The sequence below is a fragment of the Megalops cyprinoides genome, chromosome 24 (assembly GCF_013368585.1).
Source record: "Megalops cyprinoides isolate fMegCyp1 chromosome 24, fMegCyp1.pri, whole genome shotgun sequence".
Lineage (NCBI taxonomy): Eukaryota > Metazoa > Chordata > Actinopteri > Elopiformes > Megalopidae > Megalops > Megalops cyprinoides.
Genome location: NC_050606.1, coordinates 802501 through 817500, shown reverse-complemented (window position 1 = coordinate 817500; position 15000 = coordinate 802501). Strand labels below are relative to the sequence as shown.

Below are 15000 nucleotides of genomic sequence, written 5' to 3'. Positions count from 1 at the left end.
TCTGTGTGTGTGCGCTCGCGAGTGTGTGTGTGTGTGCGTGCGCGCGTGTGTAAGTGTAAGTGTGTGTTTGTGTGTGTATGCATGCGTGCACACACCCTCAGACACTCATTTTTCTTATTCTTCTTTTCTGTTCATCCTGATTTGTGGACTCTGTTGTTGTTAATTCTAATATCCTGTTTTTATAATAAAAAGGAATAGAAGTATTAAAATGGTCCCCTGGAATGGCTTGGTTCAGTACATTTACACAGAGTCACGCACATACGCAAACACGCACACGCACACACATACACGCACACACACACTCACTCACACGCCACACACACTCATGCACGCACGCACATACACGTACACACGCAACACGCACACATACACGCGCACACACAATCACACACACACAGACACGCACAATCACTCACACGCTCACACACACTAACTCACTCACACGCTCACACACACTCACTCACTCACACGCTCACACACCACACACACATCAGACACGCACGCGCACACATACACACACACAGAAACACACTCACACACCCACACACACGCGCACAGACACATACACACTAACTCACTCACATGCTCACACACTCACACATGCACGCGCACACACAAACACACACACACACGCGCACACACAGAAACACACTCACACCCGCGCACACACACACCACACACATACTCACACATACACGCGCACACACACTCCACACTCACACACACAATCACTCACACACACCTCACACATACACTCACACGCGCACGCGCACACACACACCACTCACATACACGCACGCACACACACACACACACACTCATGCACGCACACACACACAGACGCGCGCGCGCGCGCACACACACACCACACACATACTCACACATGCACGCACGCACACACACACTCATGCACGCACACACACACGCACACACAGAAACACACACGCACACACACACACACAGACCACATACATACGCACACACACTCACACGCACAATCACTCACACACTCACACACACCGCACACACAGAAACACACTCACGCACATACACACACACCTACACATGCACGCACATACACACACGCACAATCACTCACACACACCACACACACATGCACGCACACACACACTACACACACACTCATGCACGCACACACACACGCACACACAGAAACACACACACGCACACCACCCACACACGCACACATACACACACACAGACCACATACATACGCACGCACGCACACACACTCACACGCACAATCACTCACACACACCCCACACACGCGCACAGACACATACACACTAACTCACTCACATGCTCACACACGCACACACACGCGCACGCACACACACACACACACAAACACATACACACGCGCGCACACACACGCGCGCGCACACACACACGCGCGCACACACACACACACTCACTCACTCGCTCACACACACACATGCACACACTCACACATTCACTCACACGCATACACATATACACACACACACTGACACACATACTCACACACACTCACACGCACTCACTCACAAACTCACACTCTTTCTCACAGTCTCTCACACACACACACACACACACAAACTGACACTCACTCTCACTTACTCACACACGCGCACACACACGCACACACTGACACACACTCACAGGCACACACTTGTACACACTCACACTCACTCTCACACACAGTAAGACACACATACACACTCACTCACACTTACATGCTCACACTCACTCACACTCACGGTGTGGTTGTGGTTGTCTTGCAGTTTCCCTTCCAGGACCTCGACGCTGGACTCCAGGGTGGTGCTCAGTTTGGCCTCCAGGGCCCTGTGGTTGGACGTGGTTGGACGTGATGAGGGGCCCTGTGGTTGGACGTGGTTGGACGTGATGAGGGGCCCTGTGGTTGGACGTGATGAGGGGCCCTGTGGTTGGACGTGACGCGGGGCCCTGTGGTTGGACGTGATGAGGGGCCCTGTGGTTGGATGTGATGAGGGGCCCTGTGGTTGGACGTGATGCGGGGCCCTGTGGTTGGACGTGATGTGGGGCCCTGTGGTTGGACATGATGCGGGGCCCTGTGGTTGGACGTGATGCAGGCATGTAGTCTTTGATTCAGAACAATGAAGCTGGAATACATGCAATCCTGCAAAAAAATCAAGCAGGTTAGAAAAGGCCCCGACAGAGAACCACGTACAAGCCTGAGCTCCCAAAGGACCGTACTGAAGTGCGGTATTATTATTTATAATTATATTATTATATATAATTATATTATAGTTTCGACATTCACTAGTACCTACGTAGTTACTTCAGAAACAATACATGAAGATAAGTGTAAAACAGTAGGAAATATGTCAAGTATTTTATGACATTAAAAACATCTGAATAATACCCCAAATTTTGCTTAAAAGTCTGACTGTTTATATGTGAAGAACATATATGTTCACCATTATGGAAAAAGATGTTTGAAAAAATCACATTTTCAGAATCAGAACACAGAATGTTAATGACGAAAAGGAAAATTAAAGTTTAGGAAAGATAGATAGTTTAGGAAAGGTGGCCTCACCCTGACTTCCTCTCCAGAGATGCTGGCTGTCCGCGCTCAGTGTGTCGGCTCCCCTGATGCGCGCATGAGGTGAATCGCTCTGGAACGCCTCGTCATGCTCGGGACACTTCCTCTCCTTCACGTCCCCCAGCGGCTCTGTGAGGGGGTGCTCCCTGAAGGCGGGGAGCTCCAGGTGGGGCTTGACGTGCTCCGCACACATGGACACCTCACGCTTCAGGCAGGTCTTCGCCGTGGCCGCCTGCTTGCCCAGGGAGCAGAAGTCGCACTGGACGGCCTCCATCTTGGCTCGCTGGGTCCTCTTAAAGTCCTCAGCGATGTTGGCCAGGGTGACGTTCTTCTGGACCCGAATCAGAGGCCCGAAGCCGGCCCTGCAGTGTGGGCAGCGGAAGCCCATCTCAGTGGGGTGTCTGAGCATGAGACAGTCATGGCAGAAGGCGTGTCCGCAGGGCAGCAGGTGGGGGACGCTGTGAAAACCGTCAAATAAGAAACGGAGCCCAGGGGAAATCTGCTGGACAAACTGGTAAATTACATTTGAGACCAGCACCAAATGGCCAAGTTTAATTTCCTCTTCAATATTTTGCAGGTCTACAAACTGTAGCTAGTGCTGCCATCGTGTGGTGGGCCACTTGAATAGCACATCTCACGTCTTCACCACATAGCCTAATATTGTACTGTAGCGCTGGCACCGTGGCGGGCCACTCGCAGTATATTTTGGGAGAGAGGCCACGGGCCATTTAAAATCTGCCCCCAGGCTGCATTTGGCTTTATGCAGGCCCAAATATGGTAACTGAAAGTGAGGCTGGGAATCCTTCCTCTGGACCAAGCAGAAACCCAGTGCAGTGATGGGGACACTGTGCTGTAGGAGCTGCCATCTACAAGGTCCTGGCTCACTGTGGTCTGTCTACTCATCCCTAAACTTTTGTTGACTAAAACTGAATTTCAATAATGCTTTAGTTTCATTAGCTAAATGTAAACACCCCCCTGTAGAACTGGCTAGCCTCAGTAAAAGCTGTATATGACCAGTCCTGAAATGTTAGTACTACTCTTACCCAGAGCGACTTACAATGTTATCCATTTATACAGCTGGGAGTTTACTGAGGCAAATGGGGGTTAAGTACCTTGCCCAAGGGTACAGCAGTAGTGCCCTAGAGGGGAATTGAACTGGCAACATTTTGGTTATGAGTTCTGCTCCTTAACCACTGTGCTACACTGCTGCCCCGCCATGCTACCAGGCTGTTGAACATAGAGACGTCATAAAGATGGCATATAAATAAATTATTGATGCACTATAGATCAGGTAGGTAACAGTTTTGCTTTCAGACTTAAGTATCTGCTCAGGGCGGTGTCGGCTGAGTGCTCACACAGGAAACCCCTGAAGGAAATCGTATTCCTGAGAAAAGAATACACTCAGCTCACGACCCGTTTCATTTACGTGCATTTAGCAGACTTCCGTCACAATAGAACATAAGCGCAACCATTCAATTTAAACGAGCAACAGTGTCAGACCAGTGTGAGTTCAACACCGTTCAAGCCCTATCACAAGTCTGACAAAAGCCAAGCATACTACCATACAACAGTCCCTAGAACACAAATTATAATACATAATACCACACATAAAAGCAGCATCAAACGCAAGTAGCAGTAGGTGTTAGGAGGTGGGGATAGAAGTGGAACTGAGGTGAAGTCTGAAGAGGTGGGTCGTCAGTCTGTGCCAGTGATTCCGCTGTCCTAACCCCTGTGGGGAGTTCATTCCACCACTGAGGGACCTGTACAGACAGGGATGGTGTCTGAGAAGAGCGACCCTGTTGGGTCGGGACAGTCACTTTCCCTGTGGAAGCAGAGCACGGTGATCTTGAGGGAACATAGGGTTTGAAGACTGATTGTTACCGACATTTCTGTGTAAGCTAAAAACTTCACTACTAGCACCTTGTTATGCATTTTTCATACCTGACCTCCTCCTCAATTAGTTCGGATAGAGACGCAATCGTCAGTATCAGGGTTTGAATTAATGTTGAACCTTTCAAAGCAGAAGCGTTACAAACCTCAGAGTTCGGCCGTTAGGACAAAGCGCGTCCCCGTCATTAGCGAGTCAGTTTCACGTGCACATCAGTCGCTCCTTCAAGACAGCAACCACTAAGACTTCCGCTTTCACAATTTTCACAAAAAGTCCTGAGGAAAAAAAGCTTCAGAAATAATTGCTATTCAGTTAGTGAAAGCGGTTTAATGTTGGAAATACTGATTAACCATTGAAAACGTTCAAAAGGTTGTTAATTTGAATAATTAAATTCAGCCTCATATTTTATATTACTGGGGATTTTGGGGTGCTGCATGGCTGAATTATACCTGTAGCTGAATGACTATTTACATCTGTTAGGCTCGCGTCTGAATGCAGCTGGTGATGCACACATTACATTCGTTTCGCAGAAGCTCTTATCCAGGGCAGCTTCCAGCACAAAAGAAGTGCATCCATTCAAGCTGAATGGGCAACAGTGTCAGGCCAGACTAACACTCCCAGACCAGTGAGTGTGAGCATAACACTATTCCAGCCCTACCACAGGTTAACTTGTGCTAACCCACAACTAGGCAGCCTAGAAAACTAAGGGAAGACAAGTACATGCACTAACATACATCACACAGTGACGAGATCACAGTATCAATAACATGTCGCAATACTATACATAAAATAAACACCAAGTACTACAAGAAACAGGTGTTAGGGGGCGGGGATTGCGGTGGAACCGAGATGCGGTCTGAAGAGGTGGGTCTGCAGTGTGTCAGAAGATGGCCAGTGATTCTGCTGTCCTCACCTCTGTGGGGAGTTAATTCCACTGAGGGACCAGTACAGACAGGGATCATGACTGAGAAGAGCGACCCCTTCGGGTCGGGACAGTCAGTTGCCCTGTGGATGCAGAGTGCAGCGATACCTACGTACGGTTTGAAGACCGATGCTAGGTATGAAGGGGCTGTTCCATTCACTGCCCTGTATGTCAGAACCAAGGTTTTGAACTTGATGCCAGTGATAACAGGAAGCCAGTGAAGTGAGATGGGGAGGGAGCAACTTGACTACATTTAGGGCGATTGTAGACATGTTGTGTAGCTGGTTTTTAGAGGCAACGGAAAAAACCTGACATAAAACCGAGTCAAGCACACGGCAGAAAAACAAGCAAAAGAAAAAGGAGCATCCCCAGGCAGGCCCGCCGCTAGAGGGGTGTTCAGGGGTGCATTGCACCCCCAGACAGACCTCAGTGCACCCCCAGTTGATTCTGATGTCTAAACAGTATTTATGACTTTTTGTGCACCCTGCGGAGCACAGTTGCATCTGTATTTTCTCCTGCCGTTGAGTCTGATCCCACGCCTTCCCACCGAACCTGAAATTCCCATGCGCCTGTATAACCAAAGAGTTAAACTATAAAAAAATGAAACAAAAGAATCCTGAAGAGTGTTACCCCGCTCGATTGGGACAGCTTACAAACACGTTTACAAACTGTTTGCCCACTGTGGCCAACACACCAGGTCATCCATAACATCCGGTTCAGGGCGGCCTCAGTCGCCCTCGTCTCCCTGGCCTGCCCTGCTCCTGGTCAGAGGGCTGCATGAGCGTAGCTGCGCAACGCAATGTTATGGTCAGAGAATCGAAACCTCTGTGGCTGCAGCATCAGCATGCGGTACTTACTGTAGGTCTGTTCTTGCAGACAGTGCCGGCAGCGTGGCGTATTTGCAATGTCTGTATAGCTCTTAAACTGGTCTCCTCGGTACAGTGAATGGATGTGGCAAAAGGCGTTGTTTCATTTCTTAAGATAACGCACATTTATAATAAACACTTGCCTTTACTTCACGAGCGCAGTCCTTCTGCCTTTAATGCTGCTACATATTCATTCACAGCTTATCTTATCGCTCTGTCTTTGCACTTTGACTATTTTAATCCAGCCCCCATAAAAAAATCGGGAATTATTTCTCGGAAGGGCGAGCGACTGACTGACTACAAGTCCGTGTTTTACTCAGGCTGAAGGCGAGGCTTTAAAATCTCTGTGAAAAACCATATTTCAAGGTAAACTAAAACTGCTTGTTGACTACTAACACTGTTCAGATTATCACCTTCAGGTTTTGGTAGCATTACGATTGATTGCGATTATGCATGCCTAATGAGTTGTTTATTATGCCAAGTGATGATTCCTTTAAAGGTTCTTTTTGCAGTGTTATACTTCAGATTGCATATATTAATATGCCATGCAGCTTGAACACATTTGAAAAGGAAGGCTCCTGTGATACACAACAAGCACATGGGTGTAATTGTTCGGGCTCAAACTGTTGAAGGATTAAGATCAACCTAGTGTTGTGTGCCGTGTCACAGTCCTGCTTTCGGGCTGAAAGGTACCTGATGGGGGTGAGTCTGCTCACTGCTCACATTGTAAAACCCCCAGGGAAACCATATTATTCAGAGAAGTTGGGCTAAGCGGTGAGTAAGATAGATTTCAAAACAGGAGTAAAAACACAAAGGATGCACAACACATATCTGAATACAGCATGAATCCGGAAGCTGTGAATCCTTTACATGCCATCATGTGACTGTGATCAGGAAACTCAAATCTGCATGACTGCTGCATCAAGATGCAGTACTGTCTAATCTCAAAATCACATTTTTGTGAATTTATATTTTCAGGATATGCATGATGTTACCTGCAAAACCACAACAATGACAACATTCACCCTTGTTTACAGAGTGGGGGGGAGGTGAATAGTTCAGTTCTTTGTGCTTCCTGTTCTGCTTATATTTCAGCTGGGGGCCTCTTCGACTAAACCACTAAGGTTTCCTGTAACATTTCTCAATCAATTTTCTGCTCTTCAGTGTGAGTGTATAAATCGTATCTATATTGTAAACTGATCATAAATGGTTAAATCACCATACAGTTATTTATTGTAGGGTTCATACACGCTAACATGATAGCATGGAGTTTTATGTTAGAGGAGTGCTGTGTTTGGTGCAGTGCATTCTGGGTCATGGCGTTTTATCTGTCCAAACGTGAGTTTATTTTACCAAAATATGAGCCATACAAGGTTCCATATGTTTTAAAGTAAGATGCTAACGTCAGTTGGATCTGTTAAGAACCATAATTAGAGGTGTTTGCTTTTCCTTTTTTTGGTGTTTTTCAGTTCCAGCCACTCTGTAATCGCCCACCATGGCACCTGTGAAATCTACACTTGTTTCCATTCTGGATGATTTGGAGGCTAAGGATTTTAAAAGGTTTACCTGGTACCTGTATCAGGATGAGCTGAAGGAGGTGGCGGGTGTGCCACACATTCCCAAGGGGCAGCTGGAAGGGAAAGACAGGCATGAGGTTGTGGATAAAATGGTGGATCAATATGGGAAGAAAGGAGCGTGTCGCACTACACAAAAGATCCTGAAGAAGATGCAGCAGAACGAACTTGCTCAGAAGCTAAAAGAAACTCTTTCCAGTGATGCTCAGTTTGGCAAGGAGCTAGAGGAAAAACTTCCTGATGAGATTCAGATTTTAAAGGAGCTACAGAAAGAATTTATGAAGACAATAATAGAAGGTGAATCATCTCTCAATCCTTTTTCACTATCATTTTTAATTTCAGTACCTTAATAAATTATTACATCACATAACTGAAGCAGAAGACCAAAGAAGCAAAGCAAAGTCCTGTGGAAGGTTATAATGGCACATAAAGAATAAGAAATGTTGTATTTAAAGCTCTGTTATGTTTCAATATGGCAGATGTTCCTACTAGTGCGAAACACAACTGTAAGTGCTCCTAATTAGGCCATTTTAAGACCAGTGCTTACAGAAACCACATCTTCACACGTCAGTCCATCATACAGACCTGCACTGACACTTTTCCATTCCCCTCCCTGCTCAGGCATCTCTGACTCTGACGACTCCGATGAAGACTCTGACGACTCCGATGAAGACTCTGACGACTCTGATGAAGACCCTGACGAGCCCGACGAAGACCCTGACAAGCCCGTTGACTCCGAGGACAGTAAGTGGTCTGTTACACACTCCTGTCTTTCGGGAGAAAACCCCAGTGCAGTGTCTAATGACCTGGCATTTTTAAGAAACAGACATAATTAGGAACATCAGAAAGAGGTATTTCAACTGTCACACAAGCAAATTTTATAAACTGGCTTCACTTTCCTTTCCAAGGGTTAGATATCTCATTTTGCATCCCCGCCCCCTTTTTTGGTATCCTCACAAAACCCTTCACAGAAAAAAATCAAAGTGAATGATTGTGAATTGTGGAATTTATGTTGTTAATTTCATAATAAAGAGCAGTGTTTTGTATACCACTGTATCTGACATTTTCTCCTGTATTTTGCTTTCAGTAATATGCAGCCCTGAAGGTAAGGCATATTTAATTTGTCAGCATATTCCATATATTATATCTATAATTTCCCCATGGGCATGGGGGCCAAAAAGATTAGCCAGCTGCTCTACTACTGTAGGTTATCATGGACATCGTCCTGTTTCAGAATTATTTATCTTAATTGGTTATTTGGTACAGAGATTGTCACTGTTAGCTTGTCATGTGTCGTGGCAGTGAAAGCTGATCAGCCATAGAGTGATGAGAGGGTGTAGGTACATTCGTTTCCTTGCATAAACAGACGGTCTGGAGGAACAGGTCAGAACAGCGGGACAGGTCTATCACAGCTTTGTGGTTTGTTGGGATATATTTATTGTAATTACACATAAGAAAACAATTGTATTATAAATCAATTGTTGAAAATATGGTTTTTGGAAGCACTTGATGAGTGATAACAGTGTTGAGACACGTTTCTCGCTGTAATGCCAGTGGCTGAATGGCAAAGCTGAGACAGAATCTCGCTGCGGCCTGCTTTCCTGCCGTATGCCGTACGGCGCTAACCTGCTGGTCAGAACCCCGCCTGTCAGAAACGCAGAACCCCCAGACCTGAATGCAGCGGAAGTGGATATATCCACTTCAATACTGTAGAACAGCTCTTCCTCTAGTGAAGTACAGCTTACTTCATTATCAGTATAATGCATATAATCTACAGTATTGTCACCGAACACTGTTTATCTTACAGAGTTCCAGAAGATGAAGCAGTGTGCAGGTATGCCAAGGACGGTACTTCATCTATTGTTAAAAACAGAAGTACACTGATTGCTGCCTTTCACAATACTAGTGTTTGTCGAGATTTTAAAATTACAAATGTGCTCCACAGTGGATGTTACACTGGACCCTGATACAGCAAGTCCGATACTTGTCCTGTCTGAGGATGGGAAACGACTTACCCAAGGACGCCGAAGACAAGATCTCCCCGAAAACCCCCAGAGGTTTAATCCAGCCCCAAATGTCGTGGGAAAGGAGGGGTTCTCCTCAGGGAGAGCTTACTGGGAGGTGCATGTGGGCAGGAAGACAGAGTGGGATCTGGGCGTGGCCAGAGAGTCTGTCAGCAGGAAGGGGAAGATAACTCTGTGCCCAGAGAACGGATTCTGGACCATATGGCTGAGGAACGGGAGGAAGTACACTGCCAACTCAAGCCCCCCTGTCCCCCTCACGTTGAGGGTGAAGCCCCAGACGGTGGGGATGTTTGTAGATTATGAGAGGGGTCAGATCTCCTTTTATAATGCAGAGACCAGGTCTCATATCTACACCTTCACTGGTTACACCTTCATGGACAAAGTGTATCCATTCTTCAGCCCCTGTGGGGATGACGGTGGTAAAAACAAAGCCCCAATGGTCATCTGCCAAGTAAGTGACAGTGAGGGAGCCCGACTGTTTGCATGCAGGTCCACAAAGAGACGCAGGCAGCACACAGAGAAGGGGGGTCCTGTCAAATGAAAAAGAACACAATTACTAAATGATTAGAGCTATTGTGTAGATATAAGTCTTCATGTAATGCAAATGTGCATAAGGGAGAATGTGGAGGCTGGTGATGTGGGTATAGGGGTGCTGACCTTTGGCTTGCAGTCCAGTGAAGAGACTGGGCATGAAAGGGGGGGTTGGGTGGAGCAGGCATGCTGGGAACAGCTGATGCAGAGAGGACCTGGCGAGTGGGATTTTTATAGTCATAGTTCGTAAAGACAGAACCGGTTTGTGTAGGTTTGGTTCATTACATAGGGATTGTCTGACAGTTCTCCTCCCAAATCTTTAGAATTTAACAAGTACTATATAAACAAATTGGTGTTGCACTTCACGCTCATGTGCCTGAAAAATCATCTCAGTGACTTTTTGGGTCAGACTTTAGACAGTTGCTACAGTTAATGCTGTAATGGTATGTGTGTTGCTGTTGTGCCTCTATAGTAAGGTGATGATATGGGCTGTGCTGTTTTCTCTGTCTCTGTACGCTGATCTGGCCAGCCCTGCTCTTTGGCTGCAGATGTACCCATTCCTCTTTCTTCCTCTCCAGGTTGACACATCTCTGCACGCACCTGAACACATGTCTGACTTTGCAGTATCTGATGTGGATTTGGAGAAGATCAACATAGCTCTATCTCAACAGCAGGAAATGAGTAAATAACTCTCATGTACTGTGATGTTGATTGTAATGTCAGTGTTTCAGAATTACTCCTTTGTGATCTGTTTGACTAAATCTGTGTCCTTGTTTCCCCTTTTATTTGCAGAAATGAGTAAGATGCAAAATTACGCAGGTATGAGCTTGGTGTACAGTTTTATTTCTTCTTGCTGTTGGCTCTAATGATATTCATAACTGTATTAACATTTATGAAATTACTTCTGCCACTCCACAGCGGATGTGACTCTGGACCCTGACACAGCCAACCCTAAGCTCATCCTGTCTGAGGACAGGAAAGAAGTTAGGCACGGAGACAGAGAGCAGGCGCTCCCCGACAGACCAGAGAGGTTTAACCGCATTGTCAACGTGCTGGGAAAGGAGGGGTTCTCCTCAGGGAGAGCTTACTGGGAGGTGCATGTGGGCGGGAAGATGGAGTGGGATCTGGGCGTGGCCAGAGAGTCTGTCAGCAGGAAGGGGAGGATAACTCTGTGCCCAGAGAACGGATTCTGGATCCTGTGGCTGAGGAAGAAGGATGGGTATGAGGCTCTTGATGACCCCTCCGTCTCCCTGACCATCAATGAGAGACCCCAGAAGGTGGGGGTGTTTGTGGATTACGAGATGGGTCAGGTCTCCTTTTACAATGTGGAGGCCAGGTCCCATATCTACACCTTCACTGATGTCTTTAAAGAGAAAATCTATCCTTTCTTCAGCCCTTGTTCTAAGGATGGTGGAGAAAATGCAGCACCTTTGATCATCTCTTCTGTAAGTTACGAAGACATCATCTGCCTTTCAGTTTGCAAACTGTGCTTGTTTTATCATATACAGCATTATGACCCATCATTTCATACATGCAGCACTGAATGACCGTAATGTATGACCAGCACAGAGAAAAATAAACACATTATTTCAACAGAGAAATTATATGGAAGAAAGATCTCATTGTTCAAAAGATTTTTTTGAAATTTTTTTGATATATTCAATTTATTTAACTGTGAATTCATTTATTGTTTTCTGTGTCAAGAAAATACTGGATCATAAAAACAACAAAGGATAGAACATCAATCAATTTTAAATGGCTAAAACACCATTATTAGTAAAAATGTGCTCTTTTACCAAGTAGTGACAAATGGATTAAACTTAAACAGTAAATAAATAAAATCTCACTCACATGATCAAAACAATTTGTCTGATTAGATCATTATAATGATGTATGTAACTAATCCTCTCCTCCAATATAGTGTATTCCACGTCCTCTGAGCAGCGATCACCTTCCTGACAGCACTATAAAAACTGACGCTCACTTGGGGAATGTAAGAAGGACTCTGTCCCAGCTGGAGAGAGTGGGTACGGACTTTTATTATATCCGATTCACCAGCTGAACTCGTGAAATGAATGGAATGCAAATGATCAGTTATCACACCATTACTGTGATAGAAATGCACTTTATTAACACTGGACCTTTACTCCCTCACAGAGTTAAAGATGATGCAGCAGTACGCAGGTACGCGCTCTTTTAAAGTCGGTGAAAACTAGGAGTCTTGTTCTAATTGTTCCACATAATTCGTGCATTGCTGCATTGTGTATGATTCACTGATGTGTCAATGTGTGGATCCCTTGTAGTGGAGGTAACCCTGGATTGCAAAACAGCAAATCCGAAACTCATTCTGTCGAAGGATGGGAGGAGAGTGAGACATGGAAACAGAGAGCAGAAGCTTCCTGACAACAGAGAGAGGTTTAATCGAACGCCCAACGTGCTGGGAAAGGAGGGGTTCTCCTCAGGGAGAGCTTACTGGGAGGTGCATGTGGGTGAGAAGACGGATTGGGATCTGGGCGTGGTCAGAGAGTCCATCAGCAGGAAGGGGAGGATAACGCTGTGCCCAGAGAACGGATATTGGATCCTAGGGCTGAGGAACAGGAAGAAATACTGGGCTGTGGAGAGCCCCGCCCCTGTTCTCCTTGCGCTGAGGGACAAGCTCCAGAAGGTGGGGGTGTTTGTGGATTATGAGGAGGGTCAGGTCTCCTTTTATAATGTTAATGACAGGTCCCATATCTACTCCTTCACTGGATACACCTTCCGAGAAAAACTCTATCCGTTCTTCAGCCCCTGTGTCAATGACGGCGGTGAGAACGCAGCCCCAATGGTCATCTGCCCAGTAAGTGACACTGAGGGAATGGGGGAGACATTACATTTATGCTCTATCATAGATCAGCTTTGATGTGCCTTCTGTCTGCAAATGTAAGTATGATCTGCTGTATAAAGGACAAGAGAATGATCTGAGTAGGCACATGAGCAGTAAGGTACTGCACAATCATTTGTTTTTTTACTCTATATTTGTTTATCTGTGGTTTATCTGTTCATGTATGGCCCCTAAAATAATGAACTGTGGGAGCCAAAAACCAGTCAAACACTCCATGGAAATGTGCAGCAGGCGTGTTCATTTCTGATAACGGTCCTGTTTTCCTGCTGTAGTGTTTCCGCTCTCCACTTCCTGAGGGACTGTCTGCCAGCTTTCCAAATGCAGACGTTCTCTTCAGGACCATTAGAAAAACTGTGTCTCAGCTCAAGGAAATGGGTAAGCAAAGTGGCTCCATTCATATCATTCTCCTGGTTTGCTATCAGAATAAAAGCCTGCATGTATTATTTAGATATGGTTTTAATTAATTGGTTCACAGGAGGCTGTCAGTAATGTGTGGAGAAGATGCAACTTATTCTGTGTTTTTTTGCCTTTCAGAGCTATGGATGATGCAGAAACATGCAGGTGTGTGAGAGAGATTCATCTTTGCTTCTCAACATAATGAAACTTGTTAAGTCATAGTTTTTAAGTTCTTATTGTTAAATATTCCCACAGTGGCTGTGACTCTGGATCCGGACACGGCACACCGTGACCTCACTCTGTCTGCAGACGGGAGGGGGGTCAGGGACGAGGACGCTGCGAGGGACCTGCCAGCCAACCCAGAGCGCTTTAACAGGTCTAGCAGCGTCCTTGCGAAAGAGGGATTCACCTCAGGGAGAGCTTACTGGGAGGTGCTTGTGAATGGGAAAACAGCATGGACTTTGGGAGTGGCCAGAGAGTCCATCAACAGGAAGGGAAGGCTAACTCTGAGCCCCGAGGATGGATTCTGGACCATATGGCTGAGGAGTGAGAAGTACTCTGCCAACTCAAACCCTGCTGTCCCTCTCACCTTGAGGGTGAAGCCCCAGAAGGTGGGGGTGTTTGTGGATTATGAAGAGGGTCAGGTCTCCTTTTACAATGTTAATGACAGGTCCCATATCTACTCCTTCACTGGATACACCTTCCGAGAAAAACTCTATCCGTTCTTCAGCCCCTGTGGGAACGATGGGGGTGCAAATTCAGCCCCGCTGATCATCACACCCTTAGTGGGTGAAAATTCAGGCAGATGAAATGGGCTCTGAACACTTACACATATCCAGCTGAGCCTGAATAAATTTGTTTTCATTCTGCATGAACTTCTGACAGACTGACCTTCCAAAACACAGTTCCCAAAAGTTAAGTTCCAACTGGTCAGAGACCATCCATCTGCAACGATGTCCGATTGACTGTTTTTATTCCCTTCCTGGTATGATTACATCACTGACATGACATCACAGGCACAATGGTTGATTCAAACAGTCTAACTCTCGAACAAACCAGCTGGCTTTCAGGGGCTGGCAGCTGTGTGTGGAGGAGCAGCCGATGAAGAACAATCACAGCTGATTGACAATGATGTTCACGTGATTCACTTAACGCTTCCCCTGTCTTTTAAAACATATTTTCAAATGTAACTGTGAAACATGCTGTTTTAAGTCTGTGAGTACATTTTTGTGTGGATTATATCTTTCTACTTTGTATTGTGGGTGGGTGGTGTTAATTGTTCTAACTGTGAGGAGATCTCAGTTTTTTATTCTTTGTTCTCAGTCTTAAGTTTT

General features: G+C 45.9%; 1 protein-coding gene across 1 annotated transcript; it reads left to right on the top strand.

The window, feature by feature from the left end:
• Positions 1-7755: 7755 nt before the first annotated feature.
• On the top strand, positions 7756-14820 carry LOC118771463. The gene is made up of 14 exons (XM_036519472.1): positions 7756-8131; positions 8456-8578; positions 8922-8939; positions 9642-9668; positions 9780-10309; positions 10968-11070; positions 11182-11208; positions 11308-11834; positions 12311-12416; positions 12547-12573; positions 12693-13225; positions 13543-13645; positions 13805-13831; positions 13922-14820. The coding sequence occupies exons 1-14, from the start codon at positions 7756-7758 to the stop codon at positions 14473-14475; spliced, it is 3081 nt and encodes a 1026-aa protein (XP_036375365.1). The 3' UTR covers positions 14476-14820.
• Positions 14821-15000: the final 180 nt, after the last annotated feature.